The sequence below is a fragment of the Brachionichthys hirsutus genome, chromosome 9 (genome assembly GCF_040956055.1).
Source record: "Brachionichthys hirsutus isolate HB-005 chromosome 9, CSIRO-AGI_Bhir_v1, whole genome shotgun sequence".
Classification (NCBI taxonomy): Eukaryota; Metazoa; Chordata; class Actinopteri; order Lophiiformes; family Brachionichthyidae; genus Brachionichthys; species Brachionichthys hirsutus.
In genome coordinates, this window is record NC_090905.1 from 12066752 (window position 1) to 12091342 (window position 24591).

General features: G+C 42.0%; 1 protein-coding gene across 1 annotated transcript in view; it reads right to left on the bottom strand.

Moving 5' to 3' along the window:
• The window catches only part of LOC137899079 (gamma-aminobutyric acid receptor subunit gamma-3), a 31652-nt gene extending 11104 nt beyond the window's left edge, over positions 1–20548 (bottom strand). Inside the window, exons 1-3 of the mRNA XM_068743089.1 lie at positions 20496–20548; positions 20177–20322; positions 8175–8242 (exon numbers count right to left, since the gene is read on the bottom strand). Coding sequence (XP_068599190.1) covers positions 8175–8242; positions 20177–20322; positions 20496–20548 — 267 coding nt within the window. The remainder of the gene's footprint in view (positions 1–8174; positions 8243–20176; positions 20323–20495) is intronic.
• Between the last annotated feature and the right edge of the window lie 4043 nt (positions 20549–24591).

Here is a 24591-nt window from a genome sequence, read left to right on the forward strand (position 1 = left end):
TGTTATTGTTAAGAAGTCAAGACAAGTAAAAATGAAACTGCACTACAATGCTAGAGCACTGTTACAGAGCTGAGCAATATATGAATTGATGAACCCCATAAATAAGCTTGAGTATTTTGGATAATTCAACATTCTTCTTCTCTGAAGCCAATTTAGGGTTAGACTAGTAGCCTGAACCCCTAACCCAGTGAGACTGCTCAACCTAGACAATATACTTACAGAACCATGAACTCTGTTTACCCTCGCCGAAGAGGAGGCGAGGGTATTGCAATTGGGTGCGTTTGTCTGTTTGTCTGTCTGTCTGTTTGTTTGCTTGTTTGTCTGGCCGAGCGCATAACTCAAAAACTAGTAACCCAATCGACTTGAAATTTTTACACAAGCAAGGTTCTGTCCGTGGCTCGTCCACCCCGAGAATGGCGTTGATCCGGATCTGGATCCAGATTCTAGAATGTTTTAAAGGATTCTTTAACATTGCGAGATAGGGCACTTTTTGACATTTTTCTTAATTTCTTCAAAACATATGGCGGTATGGATCTGAAAAAAATCACACATAAGTACTCCTTAAAGGTCTATGACCATGACTAATTTCGGCCGGATCCGGATCTGAGAGCTAATTTTTGTTCTAAAATCTGCATTTTTCAGGAGTCCATCCTGACCTCAATTTTGGAGCTAGAGACTTCAAATTTGGTGTGCACGCTCATAGTTCATTCTAGTTTCATATGTGTTACAGTTGTAGTTGTATCTGTTCCCGTTCCGGAGCAGCAAGTTAGCACAGGCTAGCACTTTGGCCCCTCTAATCCGGAAGCCCTGTTTACTGTCTCACAAGATTGAATAGTCTATTGAAGGTGAGGGTCTGCAATCTCTGATTTCTGCTTTAATCACTTTTCACTGACATAAAGACAAAACTGTGAAAGAATGAATGAAGTTCTTTATTTAACTAAAGAAACAAGCCGCCAGTCCATCGCAGGGCAACACAGAGACAGACAATCAGCCACACACACACTCACACCTACGAGCAATCTAGTGTCACCAATCAGCCTAGGCTGCATGTTTTTGGTGGTGGGAGGAAGCCGTGGAACCTGGAGAGAACCCACACAGACACGTGGAGAACATGCAAACTCCACACAGAACGGCCACAAGTTGGAGACAAACTTGCAGCCATCCCGCCGTGAGGCAACGGTGTTTACCACTGCACCAACGGGCCGCTAATTCACGAAAATCTATTTGCTTTTCATTATATTTACTGCAGCCTTTTCTTTTTGATAACTTTCCCTGTTTACTGTCTCACAAGATCGAATAGTCTTTTGGAGGCGAGGGTCTGCAATCTCTGATTGTCTTTCTAGTTTTGTAATGAAAAGCAATTATTACTATGGTGTATGGGTATTTATCGTATTTCTCTTCACTGCTGCATGCAGCTGATTTCAAGCACTCCAGCAGGCATTGCTTATTTCACCTGAACTGCATCAGAGCAGCTGCTATATTAAGGCCGTTGATTTAGAGCTACTGTATAAACTCACAGTAAAGATGCAGCTGCGAGGTCGGGATAGACCCAACATGATAAATTCATTCCAGCTGAGGCACAGGACAAATGATCCCTGGAGTAAAGCAGACCTTCCAGATGGAGACCAGAACAGTTAAAGTCTATTGATTTACTGGGTCATTCTCTGAAACGGGTGCCATTTCCAGTTTGCAATTTGTAAAATTTTCATGCAGAGCAAACTCCTTTTTTCAAAACCCACAAAATGGAGATGTTAATCCTCCAAAAAAACATATTTACCCACCTCAGGCATAAAATCTTTATTAATAATATCCATTTTATTTAGACCTTGTTGCCATTTTTGTACTCCGATTCACTTTTGCTTTTCATGGTTGGTGTTTAAAGATACCAAGAACAACTTATAACCTATTGATGATGATCCGGATCACCTTGTAAATCACGTTACGTGGGGAATGAGCTGCTTGGCGGAGGCCTGCGCTCACCAAGTGCTTTTCTAGTTACCCTCGCCGAAGAGGAGGCGAGGGTATTGCAATTGGGTGCGTTTGTTTGTTTGTCTGTCTGTCTGTCTGTCTGTCCGAGCGCATAAGTCAAAAACTAGTAACCCAATCAACTTGAAAACTTTACACAAGCAAGGTTCTGTCCGTGGCTCGGTCCTCCCCGAGAATGGCGTTGATCCGGATCTGGATCCAGATTCTAGAATTATTTTTACATCTGGAATCGTGCCTGTGCTGTAAACTGCCACTTTAAGAGGGAGGGACACGAATGGCATGATGGGAAAAAGAGTCCAGAAGGACTCTTGTAGTACGTTCCGGAGCAGCAAGCTAGAGCAGGTTTGGCCCCTCTGATCCGGAAGCCCCGTTTACTGTCTCACAAGATCAAATAGTCTATTGGAGGCGAGGGTCTGCAATCTCTGATTGTTGTTTTCTAGTTGTTTCTGTTCTCCTGGAGACCGAGGCGTGTGAAATGGTTAGACGTACATTCTCATATATTGTTGTGTGACTGTTTTTTCCCCCTTCATTTTGTGGATTGTCCATGTAGTTACAGATTTGGGAATTATTTTTCCAGTTTCACTGTGAAATCTAAAAGGCCAGATTCTTTAAATTCTTATCACAGGCACAGAGGACATTGAGGAGGTCAAACAATTCAAAGATGGTTAGAACAATTAAAGGTCACATATTTTACCCTTTTTCCACAAGTTAACGCAGTTCCCAGACACTTATATGAAATATCTGTGACAGTCTTTGGTCAAAATAGCAAACAAATGCTGCAGGACGGTGCCCCTCTTTTCTGTCTCAAATGGCTGATGATGATGAATATATTTATTAGATAGAATGTTAGAGTACAAGTACAGTCAAATAGTAGAATGTAACACAGTCCAAGTACAGTCAAACAGTAGCATGTATTACAGTACAAGTACAGTCAAACATCCTGTGTAAGAGGAGCATTTAAAAAAAGCCTTTGCGGTCTTGTTTCCGTCGAAAGTCTGTCAGAAACGCCTCCGAAGATGAAACCAAAAGTAAGTTCATAGCGGGCACGCGCGCAGCTGCACGCTACCATGGTAACCGGTGAGGAGAAAGACAAATTGAACTAATAACAGTGATGGTGTAATAATAGCTGCTTATTTATCTTTCTGGTCTAGAAACTGCGTGTTTTCTCCTGTTAGGATGCACACTGACACACACACACACACACACACACACACGTGTGGTGTACGTCACCAGCTCATTCACGTCACCTGTGCTGTGTGTGTGTGAAACTGCAAATATTTTAGTGTAGAAACATGGAAAAGTGTTTTTTCCCCCATAATATGTCCCCTTTAAAATGTTTTCTATCTAAAACAGGAGTCTGCATATCTGAAAGCAACATGATGCATCACATTTACAAGCTTTTTGTTATGTCGATAAACAAGACATTGGTTTAAATGTTGAACAAATGATCAGATTTATTCTTGAATGTTTTACAGCAGATATCAAAGTGAACTGCAGAGCAGGAGAAAACCTCCATTTCCAGTTCTTCATTTCTCTGTAACACTGAGCCGTTTTGTTCTATTCACACAGTTCAAGGTAGAAAAGTGAAACATTAAATAGTCAGAACGTCCGTACTTACCTGTAATTATGCCCGTCGAAAGTTCTTTTCATGGCAAAATTTGTTGCACATTGAAGTGGGTTCACTTCCTAAACTCTAGTCATGGCCGCTGCACCAGACTCTGTAAACTAGGGCAAAGAAGAACTGCAGTGTGAAACTTGCTCTTTATGATTATGCAGCAAAATGCTTAGAGTACATAGTGCATCTGTCCTGTGCTTTGAGACATCTTGTCATGTTCCTCTGTTGGCTTGGAGTCTCTCCTTGTGTCCTCATTAGATTCAGCTAAAGGTCACTTTGGACAAAAGACAAACTTTCATTATCAAAACTTGATTATGAGGTGGTTTTATTCCTCGCCCTCATTTCATCATTGAATGAAGATTCCATCTACTACATTTTTAAAAATTGTGTTACTTTGTGAGGCAGGACAAACTTGAATATGTATATGGCACGGTAACATTCCTCTGCAGACAGGCCATCACAGTTAACAAACTCAAATCTGTAGTTTTTGTCGAATAAATATAAAGACTGAAACTGATCAAAAATGGAAAAAAGAATTGTATTCTATTTTGTTACAAACTAATGTAGGAACTGAGAAGATGTGTATTGATGCAAAAAACAAACCACAAATATGCAGTGGTGTATAATGAAGAAATAGTTATGTTATATTTAGAACATCTACTCTGCGATTCTTCCTCGTCTCCAGCATCTGTATAAATGCACCAATATAGATCTGTTAGCAATGAGCTAAAACAGAAAAACAAATTATTTCCTTGTGAGCTTAGCAATGACTGCAAATTAAAATCAGGAATCAGAGCTTATAAGAAATACTCGACGACACAAAGGGTGCAGGTGAAAGGGAAACAAACGGTGCTCTGTTCGCTTTGATGTTGGTGATTTTTGCACATTTTCCAAGAAGATATTCAGTGCTGTTTTCTTTGTCTTTGTACAGAGATATATTTCTGGTAGAGTTAGTAGAGTATTCATCAGAGGGTTCCTGTAATCGCAAGAGAGACAGAGAGAGAGGAGCTACCCAATAATAAGGAAAGGTAGCCAAAGGGAAAAAGTAACAAGTGTCAGCAATCAGTGTCCCACATCAGGACCTGGTCTACGAAGCCAATTCACTTCTATTTGTCTTCACCTTAAAGAGGCCGGGGATGATCAGCACTGAGGTCACGCAGGTGTCACCTAAGTTACTTTTGCATGTTCATTCCACACTGATTGAACTGCTTGAGGCTGCATATTAATATTCTGCTCTGAGATCTGTTCTGTTTATGATTTCACCAAGAGCCTCATTATGTAAACCTCCTGCTGATGACTTCATTACCCAAATCTACAAGCCATAAAAAAAAAGAAAAAAAAGAAAATCAAATTCATCACATGGGCTCATTCAGTGAAAACATGCTTTCCATCCTGTAACCAGCTGACCACAGATTGAAGGCTGATTTTTGTTCAGTGAATACAAAATGTTCCAAGTAAGTTTTTATGACAGCAGGAGCCGTGTGTGCAATTACATTAAGTTGCATGTCTCAGGCACAGCGGTCCTCCCAGCAGCATGCATGCATACACAATGGCAAATGAAATGGCATGAATATTGTTTTCCTCTGGACATCCATTGCATAATGATTGGGCAGCTCTCAACCACAGGAAGAAAAGTATGAGGGCCGGGAGTTTTCTTCTTGGTGGGAATTTCTGGATGACACAAGGTTGCCTTGGACACTGCGTGGCTGACAGGTATAAAAATAGCGTCTCTATAATTACAAAGAGACTGCCTTCTCCCACCAAGCATGTTGTTCAATGCTTTTTAAAAACACCTTATTATTTCTTCTGAAGGGGTTATTCATCACCATGCCTGGGCAAAATGAAGGCAGAATTGATGTGTTGCCCTCTCACAAACAATCCTCAATTACTGTGCAGCAGGAGACGGCGCGCTTCACCTCGGACACAAGGTGGCATGATAATATGGACGTTTGCAGAATCCGCACTTCGTTTCGTAATGCACAGACATAAAGGATGAGGAAACCTGTAGTGGCAGCTTTATGCACATTTATTGTGTGCTTGTCTTTAAATTAGTCAATGAAAGCTGTTTACTGTTGTAGAGAGATGATCTAAAGATGATAATAAAAAGATTCTGTCTTGGTAAATTTAGAAGTAAATTTGTGAATTTCTTGTGGATGTGAGGGGTAAAATCATTGTAACTATTATCCTGTTTTATTTGGTTCTTTTATTTGTTTTGTTAAGTTTCTTTATGGTTGATGATCTGAGACATCTGAGACTTCTTTGGCTTTCAGGAAGTCGCTTTTACGACACCTTCTTGCAGCGTAAATACCATCTTTTCTGAAAGTGCATGAAGAAGTGCAAATTGATATAAATCGATGGGTGAATAGATGCGTTCATGTTGTGATAACTCACATAGAGTTTGAGTTAGGAATGTCTCCCTTTTTTAAACAGTAGTACAGCCTCAGGATTAAAAAGCTTGGCTGCTGCAGCACTGTAAGGCTTACAGTGTAAGCAAACGGCCCCACTACATCGGCCATAGGAACTGATACTAGCAGGCTGATGATAGAAATAAGTGGTTAAAATAAAAATTAATTTCATTCAATAGTTGCTTCTTTCGTCTTCCAGTGAAGTGGAAAAGGTTTTCTCCGTTTACTCTCCAAGGTCTAGGAAATTAATCATCGCCTGTGTCCTGGAGAAGCCATGACACTCTGAGTTACACTGTACTCTGCATCATAATTAGAAACAGTACAAGTATGACAATTGAAACTATATATGGATTCTTCTCCGGGTGCTTGCTGTGTAGTAGCAATGAGCGCATGCTAAAAATACATGAGTACCAATGAATCAAGCCACATATTTGGCTAACGTATATGCACGATGAATATTCCAGACTATAACATGAAAGGTTTGCTTGTCATGCAGACACAGTCGCAAACGTAAGAGTGGTGCAGCAATATAGACGTTTAAAAATGCGTTATACGACAGGAAAAACAAAGGGCTGACCTCACCTACCATCATAGCAATGCCTTTAAATTGCTCAGATGGCTCAGACTATCAATTGGGTTGCGTGTAGGCAAAGTATCACATAACTAAAGTACTCTCTGTTCTTGTGGCTCTGCGTGCCAATCAATTCAATATTACAGATATCTATTAAATAGAGAGCGCTGGCATTTTCAGCACTCAGACACTACCCCGAGTTCTAGTTTAGTTATTGGTAATCGTTCGGGGGCGGGGTGGGGGTTTCAGTGCATCCATGCTTATGCAGATAATAATGAGGCAAACTATTCGATTCTGGTCATTTGCTCGAGAATCTGCAGAAAGCAGTACCAACAGATGTGATCCTGATCCGAGCCATCAATGAATCTTTTTCTGTTCATTTCCGTGATTAGTTTTTTTTACATTTATTTTCCATCTCAACTACAGAGTCGTCTGTATGTCTGTCCACCTGGCAGTCTTTGTCTCCTTCCTGAAACCCTTAAATCTCCCTGACCATTCAAGTATCGTGGAATTTCTGGACTCTTACCCAGCCTTGTGCTTTAATTTTTATATCACCCCCCTTAGGGGTGAGGGAATCTGGATCTCCTGCTCCTCCAGTACGTTAAAGCCTTTTTAATTTGCCCCAGGCACAAATCAAACCTGTGATTGTGAAATAAATACAAAGTCATCTGAGTATGGACTAATGTCAGCCCCTGAAATGGAAAGACCTCTCTCAATAATAAATGCTACAAATAATAAGGCTACGAGGCAGGAAAAATCAATTCATCATTAGGTTGTCCGAGCCGGTTACATCAGCATCCTTAAATCGATCAAATCAGCAAGGCAGCTGAAGAAAGGCGTTTGCAACATTTATGTCATCATGTCACGGAGGTGTTTCTGCACATCTTGTGGACAACCGAGCAACATAATTAAAGTCAGTGCAGCATAGCAGAGATGTTGTCAGCTTTGCGATATTAATTGAGGGCACAGAGGAGAGTTTAGATTACATCTGATTATTGTCCTTTGTACGGTAATTTATTTGCATAAACATTAGGAAAGAAAAAGTGTGTAAAGCTTGTCAACAAACTTTCCACATTTCCACTTTGCGAGAGATTATTTTGTACACTTAGGCCAACGTTTTCTCTCAGATCACACCATTCACACTTATTTTACATGCTCGGTCGTAAATCGCTGCTGTGGTCGTATGACAGCACGCCGTCATCTAACTGCCCACTTTCTAAAGGTTTCTCTCTGCACCTCTGGTTCGTTCATGCCACTGCAAAGTGTTAACATCTTTTCATCAGTGTTAGCAGAGTCATCATCCACCACCACCACCAGCGACTGGAGTCCATGGGTGGGTTTGTCTCGTTGCTGGTCAGGACAGACAACAATAAATAAAACACCAAAGACTTTCTTTCTAATTATCCCACATAATCCTCTGCACATGGATCATAACTAGAATTCATCATCAAATTAAATCCTAAAGTTAAACAGGTGGTTTGTATTATTTTTACCAACTCAGTTACATTATTTAAAAAACAGAAAAAAATGAAAAGAAGTTGAAACTGTACAATAAAGACCTGCATTAGATCAGATATAATAAAAGAGGTCTCCTTACCATGTTTATTGATGACACTGGCCCGATACTGTTGACAAATATGTCCACGTCTATAACAGTTGGTTTAACTGTGGAAGACAGGAGGGAAACTAATTACTGATCAAGGTTTTCACTTAGACACCATGCCTGTTTCTTTTGATAATCAGACAGAGAGAAGAGGAAGTCGAATCAATGAGACTCTGCCTTTGAAGCGTGAGTAGCTGCAGCGAGGTGCGAGTCCGCTCAGGTCTGTGGTCGTTATTCATAATCCCACATTAGTCCTCATCACACAAACTGCTGTCATAAACACACCTACGGATTATATCAGCGACAAGTCAATGACTGGCACCCCAAGAGTGCTGGAGAAACATTAGGGGAAGCGCAAAGTCTTCCACTGCTTCCCAATCTCACTAGTCCTCGGTGGGTAGTGAATCCGGAAACCAATCATTAAATGAATAGCATCTGTGGAGCCAGACGGCTGCATGGTTAGAGCGTCTGACCCATCTAACCTGGAGGCCGAGGATCACTTTGGATTAGAAAGCCTGAAGCCTCTCTGTAAAACTCAACGCTTGTTCATTACCGGTACGGGTCCGTGAGGTATCTGTTACCATAGCAAGCGGTAAAGACGATGATTTCTTTTATGCCTACACCCGGAGTACGGATTTATGAACAAATAAATAATAATGCAAGAACCTACAGGTCCTTTATGACCTATATTCAGTTGGTAGAGCCACTAATTCAATTTGATGAACCTATTTTTGCAAATATAAACTACAAACTGCCTGCTATGTATATTCTAAAAATGCAACAAGACGTGTTCAATCAATTCTTTGCTTTTATAAAACTCATGTGTATACGTTTAGAAAGTGAACAGGACTGCAGGGCATTCAGACAGAAGCCCCTGATCATGGCTGCTCCTCCCACCCGGTCTGCCGGCCTCACTCATCGTGAATCACCTCTTGCTTTCCCTTTGCTGCATCCAATGGTTTCACGCCGCAGAGCCGTCATTGCACGCGTCAACTTTTAAACCGACAGCTGTGACGCACTTCTGCCATGTGCGTCCACTTATGCATAGCTCCTCCATCATTTTACATTACCTGTCTTTGGAGTCTCTGTGTCTCAGCCAATTATGTGCACAGTGGGAATGTTTCCACCTGTCAGCCTTCGTTCCAGTGTGCAGTTCACATGCTAACAGGCGGCACACTCGAGGACACTTCTGGAGGATCCCTGCTGGGGCTGCTTTTTAAAATGTTTGTTCATATAAGCACACAGCAACCGGATAAGCATATCTGCTGCGTGAACCTCCTAGCACAGGCAAATAGCTCTGGAGATCTGAACGTAGAATTTGAAAATATCAAACCCAAATCCTTTGATGATGATTGTTCTCTTTTCATGCAGGTCAGTAAAGTGATGCAATAAAGCTGCACCTATTTCATGAGGCATTACCACAGGCTGTTAGAGGGCTGCAAACTTAATCCTGTAAGTGAGTTGACGGCTCATTATGTGTAAGATGTCTGGTAATAATGTCAGGGCTACTCCAACAGGTTGAATTCTGACCCGAGGAGCTGCTGCCAAGGCAAGAAATTAATTGGGTTGAATCAACCCTTCCGGCTGGTGAACGCAGCGCCGCTGAATCCACTCCTCTCTCTTCACCTATCATTTTTCCAGTGCATCCAAACGTAAAGATTCAATCTAATTAAAATGGGTCGGTACCGCACAGAGCAATCACGAAAGGATTCAATAAATGAAAGAAGTTGAACACATAAGAAAATAATGATCACCATTTCTAATTTATTCAACTCTTTCACCGCAGCAGGCACCGGAGACCCTTTGGTCAAAGTTCATTTCTACATGTACAATTTAATTTAGAAAACCTGATCCGCATTACAAACTGTGTTTCTGGTCCCTGCAGGAAAGTGTTCATTAAAAAGCATTTATTTTATTTTGTGGTCTTCATTTTGTACTTGGTTTCAGCATCACTGAAAACTGAAACGCTACAATCTTTTAATAAATAATAAATCACAGCAAATTTACACCTTGTGTTTATCAATGCTACACTGAGCTCAGCAGAGACCCGATTGGACATCATTTGACCTTTTGTGAACCCAGTCTCTGACCAGAATGTCCAATTATAAATAAAAAAACGACATAGCATGATTCGTATTTCTCCGTATGCTGAGGTTGTGCAGCCACAAACAGTACTAGATTATAGTCAGACATGTTTTTTTATTTTACCTCCATGTATTGATGGACTGTAACTACAACCCTTAAATGAAACTAGAACACCATGGAAATCAGATGTTAAACTGGGTCCAGGGCCAGAATAGACAGTACAGTTTGCTGTGGGTCCACAATGCTTTTCTTTACGGTGATGATGATGATGATGATGCGGAATGAAGGCCTTTTATGATGTTTTCTTTATTTTTTTCATCAAGAAAACATGGATGAAAATAATAATTCATATTGAAGGTTTTGGTATCAATGTGTGTGCAAATTGGTGCAGCTCCAGATTAAAATAGAATGGGGCAACTGTCGACATAACGTCAACAAGCCAGTGTTCAGAGCCACCGGCCACCGCCTCACTCTCATGTTCCATGACTTTCTTCATTATACAGTACTGATTGTGTTGCAGGCTATAATTCTGCACCTTAGCAGCAGTTAAGGTGTCACCCAGTAAATGGGGAGAGCTCTGGAAAAGAGAGCAAATAAAACTAGAGCTCAGTAGTCTTGTGTTATTTATCAGCTCAGTCACTGTGAAACGATTGGGGACAGCCATCTCCTGAATCTGCTGTTCAGTTCGGGATTCTTGTCTCCGCAGACGTTCAGCGGGAGTGGCTGATATGGCGTGAGCTGTTTTAAATAACAACGGGAAGAGAGGAGAATATCGGTGAAAGGAGGCTACACTCTGCTTTGGAATGACACTTATACAATCCTTCAGTGAGGAGCTTTATTTGCCCTTAAGGTGAGAAGAATATGATGTCCAGGTCCTCAGAGACATTAGCTAATCTCTGTCCGCCTGATGAATGCCTGCACATTAACCGCCGGTGAAGAGCAAGGACAAACGGCAGCCATGTCTTTGTTGACAGACGGGCCGCGGTTTTATGGTTCTTTAAAACCTTGTCAAATAACCCTCTCTTTATATTTTCCTCCCTTCGTCAGTGTGAATTTCATATCATTTCAGATGCAAACTCACCCCTAAAGGGAATCTCTGCCTGCTCTGTTTATGAGAAATTTAAAGATTTAATGAGATGATTAAACTTCCACTCGTGTTACGCTTCAAACCAATCAATTCTTTTTGACCCCTGTTGGCCTGCATGTTTTCCTGAGTGGATTTGGGTCTTCCCACCATATCCTTTCCTGAATGGCTTTGTCAGTCAGGAAGATAATACATCTTTGATTTTCAATAAGTCCTCATCAACAATCACCATTTTTTTTACAAGAGGTCCAGAGTAGGTGTTGCCCTCTCCGCATGAGGGAAGACCCCTTGGTGACGGCTGTTCAAGGGATTAAGGGGGATTAAGTTCGCTCTCTGAATGCTAAGTAGTGCTGGACTACTTTGAAATCAGTGTCATAATACTGCCAATATTTTTTGGGGGAATTTACACAGTACATAAATAATCCTACAAATTCTTAGAAAAATAACCATATTAAAAAAAAAAAAAAATCATTTTGATATATATATATATATATATTTTAATAACATTTAATAATTTCTGACAAAATTGGAGAAGACCTGCGACATGCTGGAGAGACAATGTCCCTCGGCTGGCCTGGGGACGCCTTGGGGAGTGGGAAGATAGAAGTCTAGAAATCCCTGCTCAAACTGTTGCGACCTGGCCCTGGATAAGTGGTGGATTTTAGTTTCCCCATGTTGTCATTGCACCTGAAAGCACCCGCGAGAATCCTTCCCCTGAAATCTGAATCTCTTTTATTTTTTTTTGTCCTGAAAAATGAATCTCTGAAATCTGAAATCTGAAATCCCGCTGGCGTCTCTAGTAGTTTGGTAGTTTGGTAGTTATCTGGATCAGAGCATCAAATCCAGTAGATCTTCAGGAGGTGCCGTTGTATATTTTTTGTCCAATCTCATCACCAAAATGTAACGGATGTCCTTGGGCTGCTGCCTTCACAAAATATTTCAGTCATTACGTTTTGAGAAATCCTGCGAACACGCAGATTCCAATCAACAAAGAGCACAGCCTCTTGGTAGAGGTAACAAACAACTAATAACATGTGACACGTCTGGCAACCAGTGCGCTATAAAACACACAGTGAGGGCACAGTCAGTTTCAGACACTTTGATTATGGCTGGCTGAACCGCAGCAGTTCTAGAGCTTTGATTACTGTGTGTGAATTGATGTGAAAAGCGCATCAATCACTGACTGAGCTGAGTCTGATGCGTCCTAACAGCATCTTTTATAACCGCCTCACTTAGCAGGTGATGGTCTGAACAAAAGCCTCACTCATTATCCTGGGAGAAAGGCGACACATTGAGCTGACGGGTTCCTTCTGTCATAACACAAAGGGCTTTTGAAGAGGTATGCTCTATGTGGCGGTGTCAGCGTTAACATTATGCTAATTGGAGAAGAAGAAAAAGCGCTTTTCATGGGCTTTTCTATTCCATCAGTCTGTTAGAAAGTTGTACTGATTGAACTGGACCACACTTGCCATTTGTACGGTCAGCATTGTTTCAGCACTCCCCCTTGAACAACCACGTTATCGTGGTCGGGGAGTTTTAACCCAGGAGCTATGCTGTCAGGGGCTTTATGCTCCTGGAAGGGTCTTCCATGACAAAAGGGACATTTATGGGAGACGGAAGACGCTGCCTCCGCCAAGTGGGGCTTCGACTTCGCCAATCATGTGTCGCAGGCCAATAGCAGGTTCGAGTGGGAATTAGTGGATTGCAACAATATTCCAGAGGCAGAGGCCTCATCCTGAAGCCAAGCCTGGGATCAGGGCGCCTGGTGGCTGTGGGGTCCGGAGAAGACCTGCGACATGCTGGAGAGACAATGTCCCTCGGCTGGCCTGGGGACGCCTCGGGAAGTGGGAAGATGGAAGTCTAGAAATCCCTGCTCAAACTGTTGCGACCTGGCCCTGGATAAGTGGTGGACGATTTCAGTTTCCCCATGTTGTCATTGCACCTGATCCAAGCTCAGCCCAAGAGGGTGATGTGAGCCCGACCTCTAGTGGACTCATCACCCACTAAGGGAACCGTAGAGGACAGGTGCAATGTGGATTGGGTGGCAGTCGATGGTAGGGGGCTTGACGACACGATCCCCGGACACAGAGACTAGCTCTTGGGACATGGAATGTCACCTCGCTGGGGGAAAGCAGACGGAGCTTGTGAGGGAGGTTGTGAAGTACTGTCTAGAGATATAGTTGGCCTGACCGCCACCCACAGTTTGGGCTCTGCAACCCAACCACTCCAGAGGGGCTGGGCTCTACATTCCTCTGGTGTTGCTCAGTGTGAGAGGAAGCAGGCTGGTGTGGGCTTGCTTTTGCATATGCACTTGCAATAACTATTAAATAAATAATTAAATTGTCGTCCCAATAATTACTTCTGTCCTTCATGGTTTTATGTTTCATAAATTCCACATTCTTGTTTTTTAATCCGGGTTCTGGTCTCAATGTGCCGAAGCAGTTTTGAACCCTTCATTGGTCGTTAACGGAGCGAATCAGCTGTTAATACCCGTGTTTTAAGTCTTAGTCCTGGTTTCTCTTCTTGGAGGTCGTCGGTGCCTCTTCTTCCTCCTCAGTAGGACTTTTCTCCGTAGCAAAGAAGCTCTCCAAAGACTTTTGTTTCTTTTTATTAATTTTCGCGAGTTCACGGCTGTTTCTTTTTTTAGCAACGTATCAAGACGCGATTGTTACGTTGGCGAAAATCCGGTCGTTTTTCAAAATAAAACACCTTTTAGACGCTAATAATCGATACAACAGAAATTGTATACATTAGTTGTTCTTTCTTTGCAGCCCGGTAACAAATGCCTCACGGACCGGTACCGGGCCGCGGCCCGGTGGTTGGGGACCCCTGCCTTAGACGACACGGCATGAAAAACATTTTGTCACGTGGCTTCAAGAGCGATCCACTGTCATCAAACACTGGAAAAAGAAAGCACCATCAAGATTGTCGCCAGCACAAAGTCCAAAAGAATCTGTGATGTAAGGAAGGACTTCATGTCATAACTGTCACATCTAGATGCTCCATTAAGCTGAAAGGCATCACATCTTGATGTTTCAAAAGAATGTGTAAGAAAGTTTAACAGGTTGTTGAATTGTGACGTTACAGGATCCATGTTGTATATTTAAAAAATTCAGTCTTTGAAAGTTATGGACAATCTGTGACTAGCACAGAAGTCCAACAACAGAACACTGATCTGAACGCGCTGAAACCGAGAAGAAAGGTGGATAATAAATTAAAAATAATTTAGTAATTTAGAAGGAAAGGGGTGCTAATAAATTTGTCATAACAACAATCCACCAATCACAACTCTTTTTTCAAATTTCAAAGCTGTGGGGAGAGATCAAAGCATTTGTGGTAACTGTTAAATAGTGATCAAAGCAAAAGGTTTTGATGTGCTCCGGTATATAAACATCACCGCTGACCACAGAGAGCTGCTGCTTTTTGTTTGGGATCCTTCTTCATCAGCAAGTAAAATGAGCCCCAACATACCGTGCGAAAACGAGGAATGGCTGCTGCCAATAGACGAAGAGCATTTTGTCAATGTTCAAGAAGGTGAGACATTTTTATTCCCTTTTCCACACAGGAAAATCGCAGAGGCGGAGTTTTAACGATTAGAAATTAAAGTAAAATCACAGTGAAATTAAAAGGTCGCGTTCGCTTCTCGTTACGTCTGTAAAATCAACACTAACTAGTTCTCCATTTTTCAACGTTTTTTCCCAAAGCATCTAGTCTTTCCATTAAATTATCTTGAAAAAGCAATTTATAATTTTTTGTGATTTTTATACCTAAATATTTAACAGTGTTTGAGATTTTCAATTGAGTGGGATTGAGTGGGATCAGCTCCAAATGATACTACCGTAGTTCCACTCTTCTGCCAGTTTATAGTATATCCGGATACAGCCCCAAAAGAGTTGACTACTTTCCAGCAAATGTGGGACACACTGCTCAGGGTCAGACACAAAAATTGCAAGGCATAGAGTGATATCTTATGGTGTATTCCACTAATAGAGATAGGTCTAATTGAATTGTTTTTCTGGTACACTAATCGCTAATGGCTCCATGGTAAGTGTAAATAACAACGGTGATAGGGGACAACCTTGGCGAGTGCCTCTCTGGATTAGTAACCATTGAAGCAGTAGGATATGTCGGTTGGTGTTCTAACACTAACCTTCCATTTTATCTTTACAATGACATTTCTCTCAATACTGTGAGTATTAAGTAAATAACGGGTATCATTCAAGTTACACACGAAGGTCGCATCTAATAATATCCAAAATACAGGGGCAGAGGAACCATATTGAAGATGTCTTTTGTGTCAGTTGCTTAGTGATATGCACATTATATGCACATTTTCATGGGAGGGTTGGTAGGTTGTACTTTTTACATTCATATTGATGCTTAGTTGATCCTAAATATTTCCTATTTTTTTGTTAATAAATACATCTACTTTTTTTTTGTCCCTTCAGGCATGCTCCCTATGCTTCTTCCTGTTCAAGACCCTCCACAATTAGACGAGCTTTTCTACATTGATGAGGGAAGTGATGATGAAGACATTTTTGACAATACTTCTGAAAGCGCAGAGGAAGGACTTGAAATCATGATCAATGAAGAAGAGGCTGAAGATGACTACCTCGTCCCTACGGGTCGTCTTGAAGTCTTCCTGCAGGAACTTATTAATCTCTTCCCTAACGAGTCACAAGCTTTCGCATTCTTTCATAATCCTGATGGCTTTCTTGACCAGCTTATTGATGCTGTTTATGGCGACTCCCCTCAGGAGCCCCAAGATGTTGAGCAGCAGCCTCACCATGACAATTTTGCTGCTGATCATCCCAATGAATCCCCTCAGGACCCCCAAGCTGTTACCCTCCTGGAAGATCTTCCCCAGAAAAGAGGCACAAAGCGCAGCAGGGAAGACAGTGATACTGAAGACGAACATCAGCAGGGGCAGAAGAGAGTGTGTGAGGACAGCCCTGAATCCATGATTGATGAAGAAGAGGTTGAAGATGACAACTACTTTGCTCCGGATCTTCATGAAGTCTTCCCGCAGGAACTGATCAATCTCTTCCCTAACGAGTCACAAGCTTTCGCATTCTTTTTTAATCCTGGTGGCTTTCTTGACCGGCTTGTTGCTGCTATTTATGGCGACTCCCCTCAGGAGCCCCAAGATGTTGAGCAGCAGCCTCACCATGACAATTTTGCTGCTGATCGTCCAGATGAATCCCCTCAGGAGGCCCAAGCTATTGGACTCCTGGAAGATCTTCCTCAGAAAAGAGGCACGAAGCGCAGCAGGGAAGACAGTGATACTGAAGACAAACATCAGTAGAGGCAGAAGAGAGTGTGTGAGGACAGCTCTGAATCCATGATCGATGAAGAAGAGGCTGAAGATGACAACTAGTCATGTCTGACTCACTTTTCATGCTGTTAAGAATCGGAGTTGTTCTCTGTGTTTCTGTATAACTCGGTCTTTAAAAAGACTCTGATAAATGTTTTTGAGAAGTAACATCTTTCAGCGCATTGTCTCTTCATTTATTCTTTATTTATTCCCCCAGAGGGGGAATTCTCTGCGTTTGACCCATCCCCGAGGAGCTGTGTGCAGCCCTTATGGAGCTCCCAAGAACATTACAACATTAGGACTGTTTGCAGGGACATAGAATTTATATTGATTGTGATGTAATTAAATAAGGGAGAGTCAGGTGTGGTATTGTGTTCATTGAGTTTAGTGACAATGTATCCACTATTATCAAGCCTACTACTAGTTAAAGTTAACTAGGTTAGCTCCATGCTAAGAGTAGATCCACTGTCCTTACTTTCCGCTCTGAGTCGCACTATTGCAGGTGGCAAAAAGGTTCATGGTGAGGAGAGATTAGAAATATCTTTCGGACAGGAATGAATTTGAAAATAATTTCTACAGAATTACTCCTCTTAATGTCCAAAGGAGGAGTGTCTTGCTCCTGGACAGTGGTCTTCAGTGGCCTGAATGTTTCATGTGGCCCCGGTACAACTGGTTTATTACTGGCAGGTGTGTGGTGTCAAATATTACATCAAGATGCACAGTTTTTCGTGCTCCAACCGTCTGTTCTCCAGGGCGACGATAACACCATCCCTTTTCACGTGACGTGTGCCTTTGAGCACAGCCTGGAGATGAAGACCATCCTAGATGAAGGGGATGAAGTCAAGTTCAAGTCGTTCTGCCTCAAGCACAGCAAGTCTAAAACGGGGGAGACTGGCCTGAGCCCAGCCCGCTGCAAACCCCCTGCAGAGATGGAGAAGGTTGGCCAGCGGGCTCAGAGACTGCAGGAGCTGGAAGAGGAGTTCTACTCTCTGATCCAGCTGGAGGAGGTGGCCCAAGCCCTCGGGCTCTCAGAGCGCCTGGCAGACTTCATCTATCAGTACTGGAAGCTGAAGAGGAAGTCCAACGTCAACAGAGCTCTGCTGCCCCCTAAAGAGGAGGAGGAAAACGTGGTGCCTCAGCCTCAGGAGGACAGCATTCATACACGCATGAGGATGTTCATGCACCTGCGGCAGGATTTGGAAAGGGTGAGTGTTCCAGAATATCTATCAGCGTCTCCAAATGTTTAAAACAAAATGTAACAAAAAACAACATCTGCTCAAAGATTGAATGGGCTTGGTTCTGTCCCCAGCTGAACCCTTACAACACATTTTTTAAACATTTGGTTTGTAATTTATTGTGCATTTCCTTCGACAAAGCAACCTATCGTACAATAAACATTTATTTATTTCTATTGTGTTGTAGTTCAAGCATGCATGAATGGGAACGTTTGTCTTTTCCATTGTCCCTCTGGAGCAGGTGAGGAACTTGTGTTACACGGTGAATCGACGGGAGAAGCTGAAGCTTCTGCAGAGCAAAGCCCAGGAGCAGCTTAGCGAGGACACAGGTGGAGTTTCTCACTCTATACATGACGTGATGGAATGAGCATTGTCCATTCTGAAACTCCCCCTATTTTTTTTTCACCCTCAGTGTATAATTTATATTCATGAGGATATGATGAGCCGCATCTTGACCTTTGTTGCTGGAGGCGAGTCAGTAGCAAATCGGCTGATTCTCTCTCAAACAACCAGGGATTTCACAGCGAACGCTGCCAGTTATGCCACCGCGCAGCCAGGAGCAGGTGGTCGCCACCAAATGTACTCTGACTCCATTATTTTTTTTAACTGCGCAAAATTAAATAAAACACCCGAGGCTGTTCCTTGGATGGGAATGGAAATAAAAATGTTTTTTTTCATACAAAACTTTAGGACCCAAGTGCGCGCAACTACAGGAAACAGTGTGTGCTGGTGTGAATGGACCGTAATTCTAAATCATCAAATCATTTTGCACACTGCGTTATTTAGCACTTTTAAAATGGAACTAATAGAATGCACAAATATTAGAATTCCAGGCCTGCAGTGTTCAAACTTTAGTATTGAACAATTAAACTCAATTAAATTAAAGAGCGCGCCAACCTCATTTAAAATGAGTCTAAAAATTAATGAAAAAGAATAGATGAAAGAAATCTAAAGTAAGCGATTATGAAATGCACACCTTTAGGGCCCGTAAGCCAATAAAGTGTCAGCTTTTGATGGCATGTGGACGGATCATACCACGGTACCCACGGATGGAAAAGGGTACGCTGTTAGCAAAAACCATGTCAGACAGGAACAGAAGAGATCACAGCAACAGATATGACAAGGTTTTGTTTTCTCTCTCACATGCAAAACAAAATACAACTTTTACAGTCTGAAAATGATTCGACCTCTGAATGACATCCCTCGTAAGAGACATTTGCAGAGATGTGGTTAAAGCACTGTGCCAAACGTCATAGGCATACTCTCATAGATGAGGCACAATGGTTGTTGTTGTTGTTTTAATTCAGGCCCAAATTTACACAAGGGCACCATGCGTGAGTCCAACACAAAGGTGTGAGAACATCACTCCAGCAGCTCCATATCATCCAGATAAGACAGAGACATTTTGGGATGCCGCTCTGCAGGGTGATGAAATGGAACCAGGAAATCCTTGAAGACAACAGTTCACCATCCGTGAGGAAGATGACCTTACAGGTAAAAGGACTATGATCTCAAACAAAAACCCATGGTCTGTGTCAGAAGAAGTCTCGATCTAGATTCTAGATCGATCAGCTGCTCATCACACTAATGAGCGCCTTCTCTCAAATTGAAGGAGGTGTTAATTAAAATCAGCTGCTTTAGTAACCGGCTGGAAGGAAAACCTGTGCAGCGTCTCGGCCCTTCGTGGAACAGTTTGGGCACCCCTGCGCTAAAGGGTCTCTACAAAGAGCGAGAGATGCTTCTTATTCATTTCGAGACTGCAGTATTCAGTACAAGTGTAACCGGTATCTTTTGTTATATTTTGGAAAAAACAACAACCTGTAATATCTTTTGTACTGAGCTGTTTAAACTGTTCTTGCTTGCTTTAGCTTTTGCAAACAGCTGATGAAGTGTATGTTTCCACTATATCTAAAATACAATAGGGCACAGATATGAATTTCAGTGGCAAATGCAGCCGCGGGTTAGTTATACTGAAGATATCCTAACAGACTGACTTTAATTGAAGCAGACAACGAGCTGTCACCGAGGTTTCGTACCAATAAGGGTCAGTGGTTATAAACAGCGGCGATTCCTAACCCTGCAAAATAAAACAGTGCTTATTAAAATATTAGTCTAATATTTGTTTCATCCATTCTCGTGTAATCAAAGCAGCCGATTGTCATCTATGAATGTCACTGATTCACGGCTTTCCATTAATCAGGTGAAAATGAAATATTTATTAAAAAAATAAAATAATAATAATTATAATGGCAGAGAGTTTAAATAAAGAGCCAGTTACCTCCAATATCTGGTCGCAGCTTCTTGTCGTATTCCTTCATGAGATTGTTGAGTAATTCTGTGGTGCCGGTGTCTTGTGATTTAGGAGCCAGCATTTGGTTCACAGTAACATCCTCATAGTCCTCTTCGTAGTCCGCAGACAGCGAGCTGCACAGGTGCAAAAGAAGAAGCTGTTTTTTTTTCTGCAGACTGCATGCGCGGAAAATCACCTAAAGCTCAATGAGAGTCCTTCAGTTCAACTTAGAGTAAAGTTTTCTTCTGGAGACAAGTGACAAGCATCAGTCAACAGTTTCTTGAAGGAACTAAAGTGTGCCACTTACCATGCGTAAAGGACCGACAGCAGTGATACGTAAGCCACTATCTTGGATTGCATGTTTCTCGCAGGGTGGCTCTGAGTGCGAGGACTGCGCGTGTCGCGGTCTCCGGACACGACGCTCACAGCTGCTCGCAGAATAAAGCCAAGGAGACGCTCTGCATGGTCTGTAATCCAGATGGAGCGATCCCGACCATTGTTAGACTCACAATCCTTTCCTCACGCCTGTTTTCACACAGGAGCAGCTTCTCACTTGTCAGGCAAGCAGCTCGCGGACGTTCATGGCTTTACGCAGGTGCGCACACGCTGAGCGCGTCCTCTGTGCGCGTCGAGTTCATCCAAAAGTCCGCTCGGCAACTCTGCGTCACTCAGCTGTCTTCAGAGTTACTTTATTCACTTCTCAGAACGACTATCAAACAAGGATGACAATACTTTCTGTCCTTTTGTTGCCTTCTTTCTAACCTGTACTTGTGGAGATAAAACACTCTGAGATAGATAGATAGATAGATATGATTTGAAGCAGTTTTTGTAACTGTGCCCTGCTCGTTGTGCCCCCAAAGGTGTCCTTCCACCAGAATAAACAACACACTTTACTACTGGGTGTGCTTCAAATGGAGAAATGATTTTCACCCCAAAGCCAGCACACCTTTCTGTGTGTTGGTGCCATTTCTGTAGCCCCTGACCCTCAGACATCCTGAGTTCACACCCGGTCCCTCTGAGTAACACACACGTTGTTGTAAGGGTTTGTCCTGTGATTATTTGGTAGGAATGCAGTGGTTTCTTTTTAGGGGTGTTTATAAAGGGTCATTCAGAGATACCAGGACGGCCCATTGGCTCTTCTCTGCTGTCATTTTAAATGAACAGCCTTGGCCCGGTCCCAGTGAAGCACTTGTTCACTATTAACAAAACAGCAATTTCTCCTTCTATTGGACTCTTGTGTTTCTCCTCTAAGACAAAGACTCTTTAAGGGTAGACGTGAACAACTGGGATAAAAAAATCCCCCCTGATGACAGCGTTGTCGGCGTGGTGGCACATGAAGTTTGTTTATTCACTTAATGTTTAATTTAGATTAGGACAAATATGGACTGTAAACGTTCAGCCCTGTCGATGGGCTTAAAAGAGGGAGTAAAATAAATGCATTAGTAAATGATGGAAAACAGGAGATATATGATGTTTGTGAATGGTGACATGAGCAGCCCCGCCTGAACATGTACCAAAGGTGTCTGTCGGGGACGCTGCCTGCAGCGCTGCCCGGCTGAAGGGTGTCATCCTCTGCTGGTTTAAAGGAGAAATGCAGATAAATCAGCAGCAGCGGCAGGAGGAGCTCATTATAAGAACATATACAGTGCATCATCCACATTAAATCAGCAGCCGCCTTATTGCTCGACTTCACTCGTAAGTCATGTGCTGCCCACTGCAGGACAAGCAACCTCACTGCTGCAGGAAATGATTAAGCACAAGTTTATTTTAGCATAATTACTCCTTTCATGTGGTAGAGAAAATGAAATGCCAAACAGGCCTCATTTTAATGGGCTCAGATTATTCCAGTGATCTCAGAGTATTATTATTTTTTAATAACAGATCGTTTGTTTTTCTTGAGACTCCATTCTGTGTAATATGTGGACTGTATGTAAATGCATGCATTCAAAATAGCTCTTATCATGAATGAAGGATTTAACTTTTAAATATAATCTTTAATCATTTAATTGTTTTTGAGTGACCTCCCTTATTGAAGATGCTTTTATTCACCTGTTGCATTTCTGTCTTTTACATCCGGTCTACTCTGTTTCATTGTTTGCATGATTTGCCTGGCAGCTTATCGCTGTGAACTCCCTGACTAATTAAAAAAGGTATTTTATTCAATGCAACTCGACTTGACTCAAGGTGACCTAACAGCGCTGCGTTTTATCCACTTTCAAACTGTCATCTGCACTGAAATACATGGCAGAAATGTTTTCTGCATGCTGTGTACGCTTCAAAGAAAGAACGTTGGATAAGTGTGAAATATATTATAATGTTGTTTGACGCAGAACACTGCTTGGTGCCTCTGCAGATTCACACACAGTCTTCAGTAACAGTGCAAAGTGTTCACTCAGCACTCCAGAAGTTAAAGTTCATCAGACTTAGGCCCATTCAGCAGCTAGAGATCTTACATATACTGATTTCATAGCTGCAGCATATGTCTGAGCATATGGTACAGCAGTGTCCTCTCATTTCTGCTGACTCGGCAGCTTTGCAGACGTGTCATAGATAGTCCCCATAATGAATAGTGCCTTATAAATAGATTTGCCTGTTCACACACACAGGTTTTTCACTCTTCACACTTTTAGTTCCACTACAAGTTCTTCAGCCGCAGCCAGCACGCATCAGTTTGAAAGGTCCACAATAATAATAGCTTTCTGTAGAGTTAGATGAGATGACTGTAATAATTATAAAGATCTGTGATTCACTTAGCTTAGCATAAAGAATGGAAGCGGGGGGGGGGGGGGGTCTCTTGCGATTACAGGAACCCTCTGATGAATACTCTACTAACGAAGAGTATGTAACGGAATGTTACAGTGCCATATACATATGCAAGTTTGTCCTGCCTCACAATTTAACACAATTTTAAAAACTGTAGTAGATGGAATCTGCAAAGATCTAACAACGCCAAACTATATATTTTTTCTCGTTCAATGATGAAATGAGGGCGAGGAATAAAACCACCTCATAATCAAGTTTTGATAATGAAAGTTTGTCTCTACAGATATTTGTTCGTTTTCATGTGATGAACAATTCAAATGTACAGAACAGATCTGTCACACAAACCAGAACTTTATTTTCAACATGAAAAATAGACAGAAGATCTCAATGTACAATATCTACAAACTGTGTTTTGACATTTTCCAGAACTTTGCATTCCTGTCTTCCTCTGGTTATATATATATATATTATGCCTTTATCTTTCTTACACCAGACAGCATGTTTTTATGTTAATGGTCATACCCATAAAAAAATAGTATACATCACATTTTTTGACACACAAGTCTCAAACACATTACAGCACACAGTACAAAAAGGACAGTCTTTGGGTCGATGGGTCAGTGATTCCGTGCAGATGTTATGCAAGCGGCTTACAAACACAAAACAAAGTCTATGCCCAAACATCAGCTGCTGTTTTCACCATTAACCGGTCTTAGTTAGTCACGCCAGTGGCTTCAGGGCATCATCCAAGACCTTCGCTTCACATTCTAATGTGGTTTGAAGGAAAGAAAACATTGCTGCTCTAGCTTTTTGAGGGTTAATTCCTTCTTTCTCCACTTCTTTGAAGTCTGGCTTAATGATCTCGGCAGAGACTGACACACAACTGGCCTTCCACACGGGACGACGTGGACACACACGACATTGCCACATTGTTTATGTAATCGTGATCACTTGTTAAATATGTTTATGTATCACATTTTGAAGCCCCTCTAATTTTTTTTTATAAATGCCCCCAAACAAGGCTTTTACCCTCATGATGCACGTTTCCCCCTGGAGATCACAATAGCAGCATTGATGAAAATTGATTTGCAATCAAATGTGAAGCGACGCATTTTACATTTTCCCGATCCATAATTGGGTATGCAGAAAGTATTTAAATCAGCTTTGGTTAATGCTGAACTGTGACACAAAGCATTTTAAATATGTGCATTTGAATGCATTCCAACTTGGTCTAACGACCTTTGAGTTGTTTGACCTCCTCAATGTCCTCTGTGCCTGTGATAAGAATTTAAAGAATCTGGCTTTGTTAGATTTCACAGTGAAACTGGAAAAATAATTCCCAAATCTGTAACTACATGGACAATCCACAAAATGAAGGGGGGGGACAGTTACACAACAATATATGAGAATGTACGTCTAACCATTTCACACGCCTCGGTCTCCAGGAGTACAGAAACAAAAATATGGAATCCAGGAGGGTCCAGGACAGTGAGACAAAGGTGCTGTTGATGACCTGAACAGTGAACGAACGCACACAGCGGCCTGAAAAAGAAATAACACGATGCCTTCATGCGAATCCCACACCGAACAGAACAAAAATAATAACAGAACGCGGGTGCCTGGCCGCAGCACACGAGAAA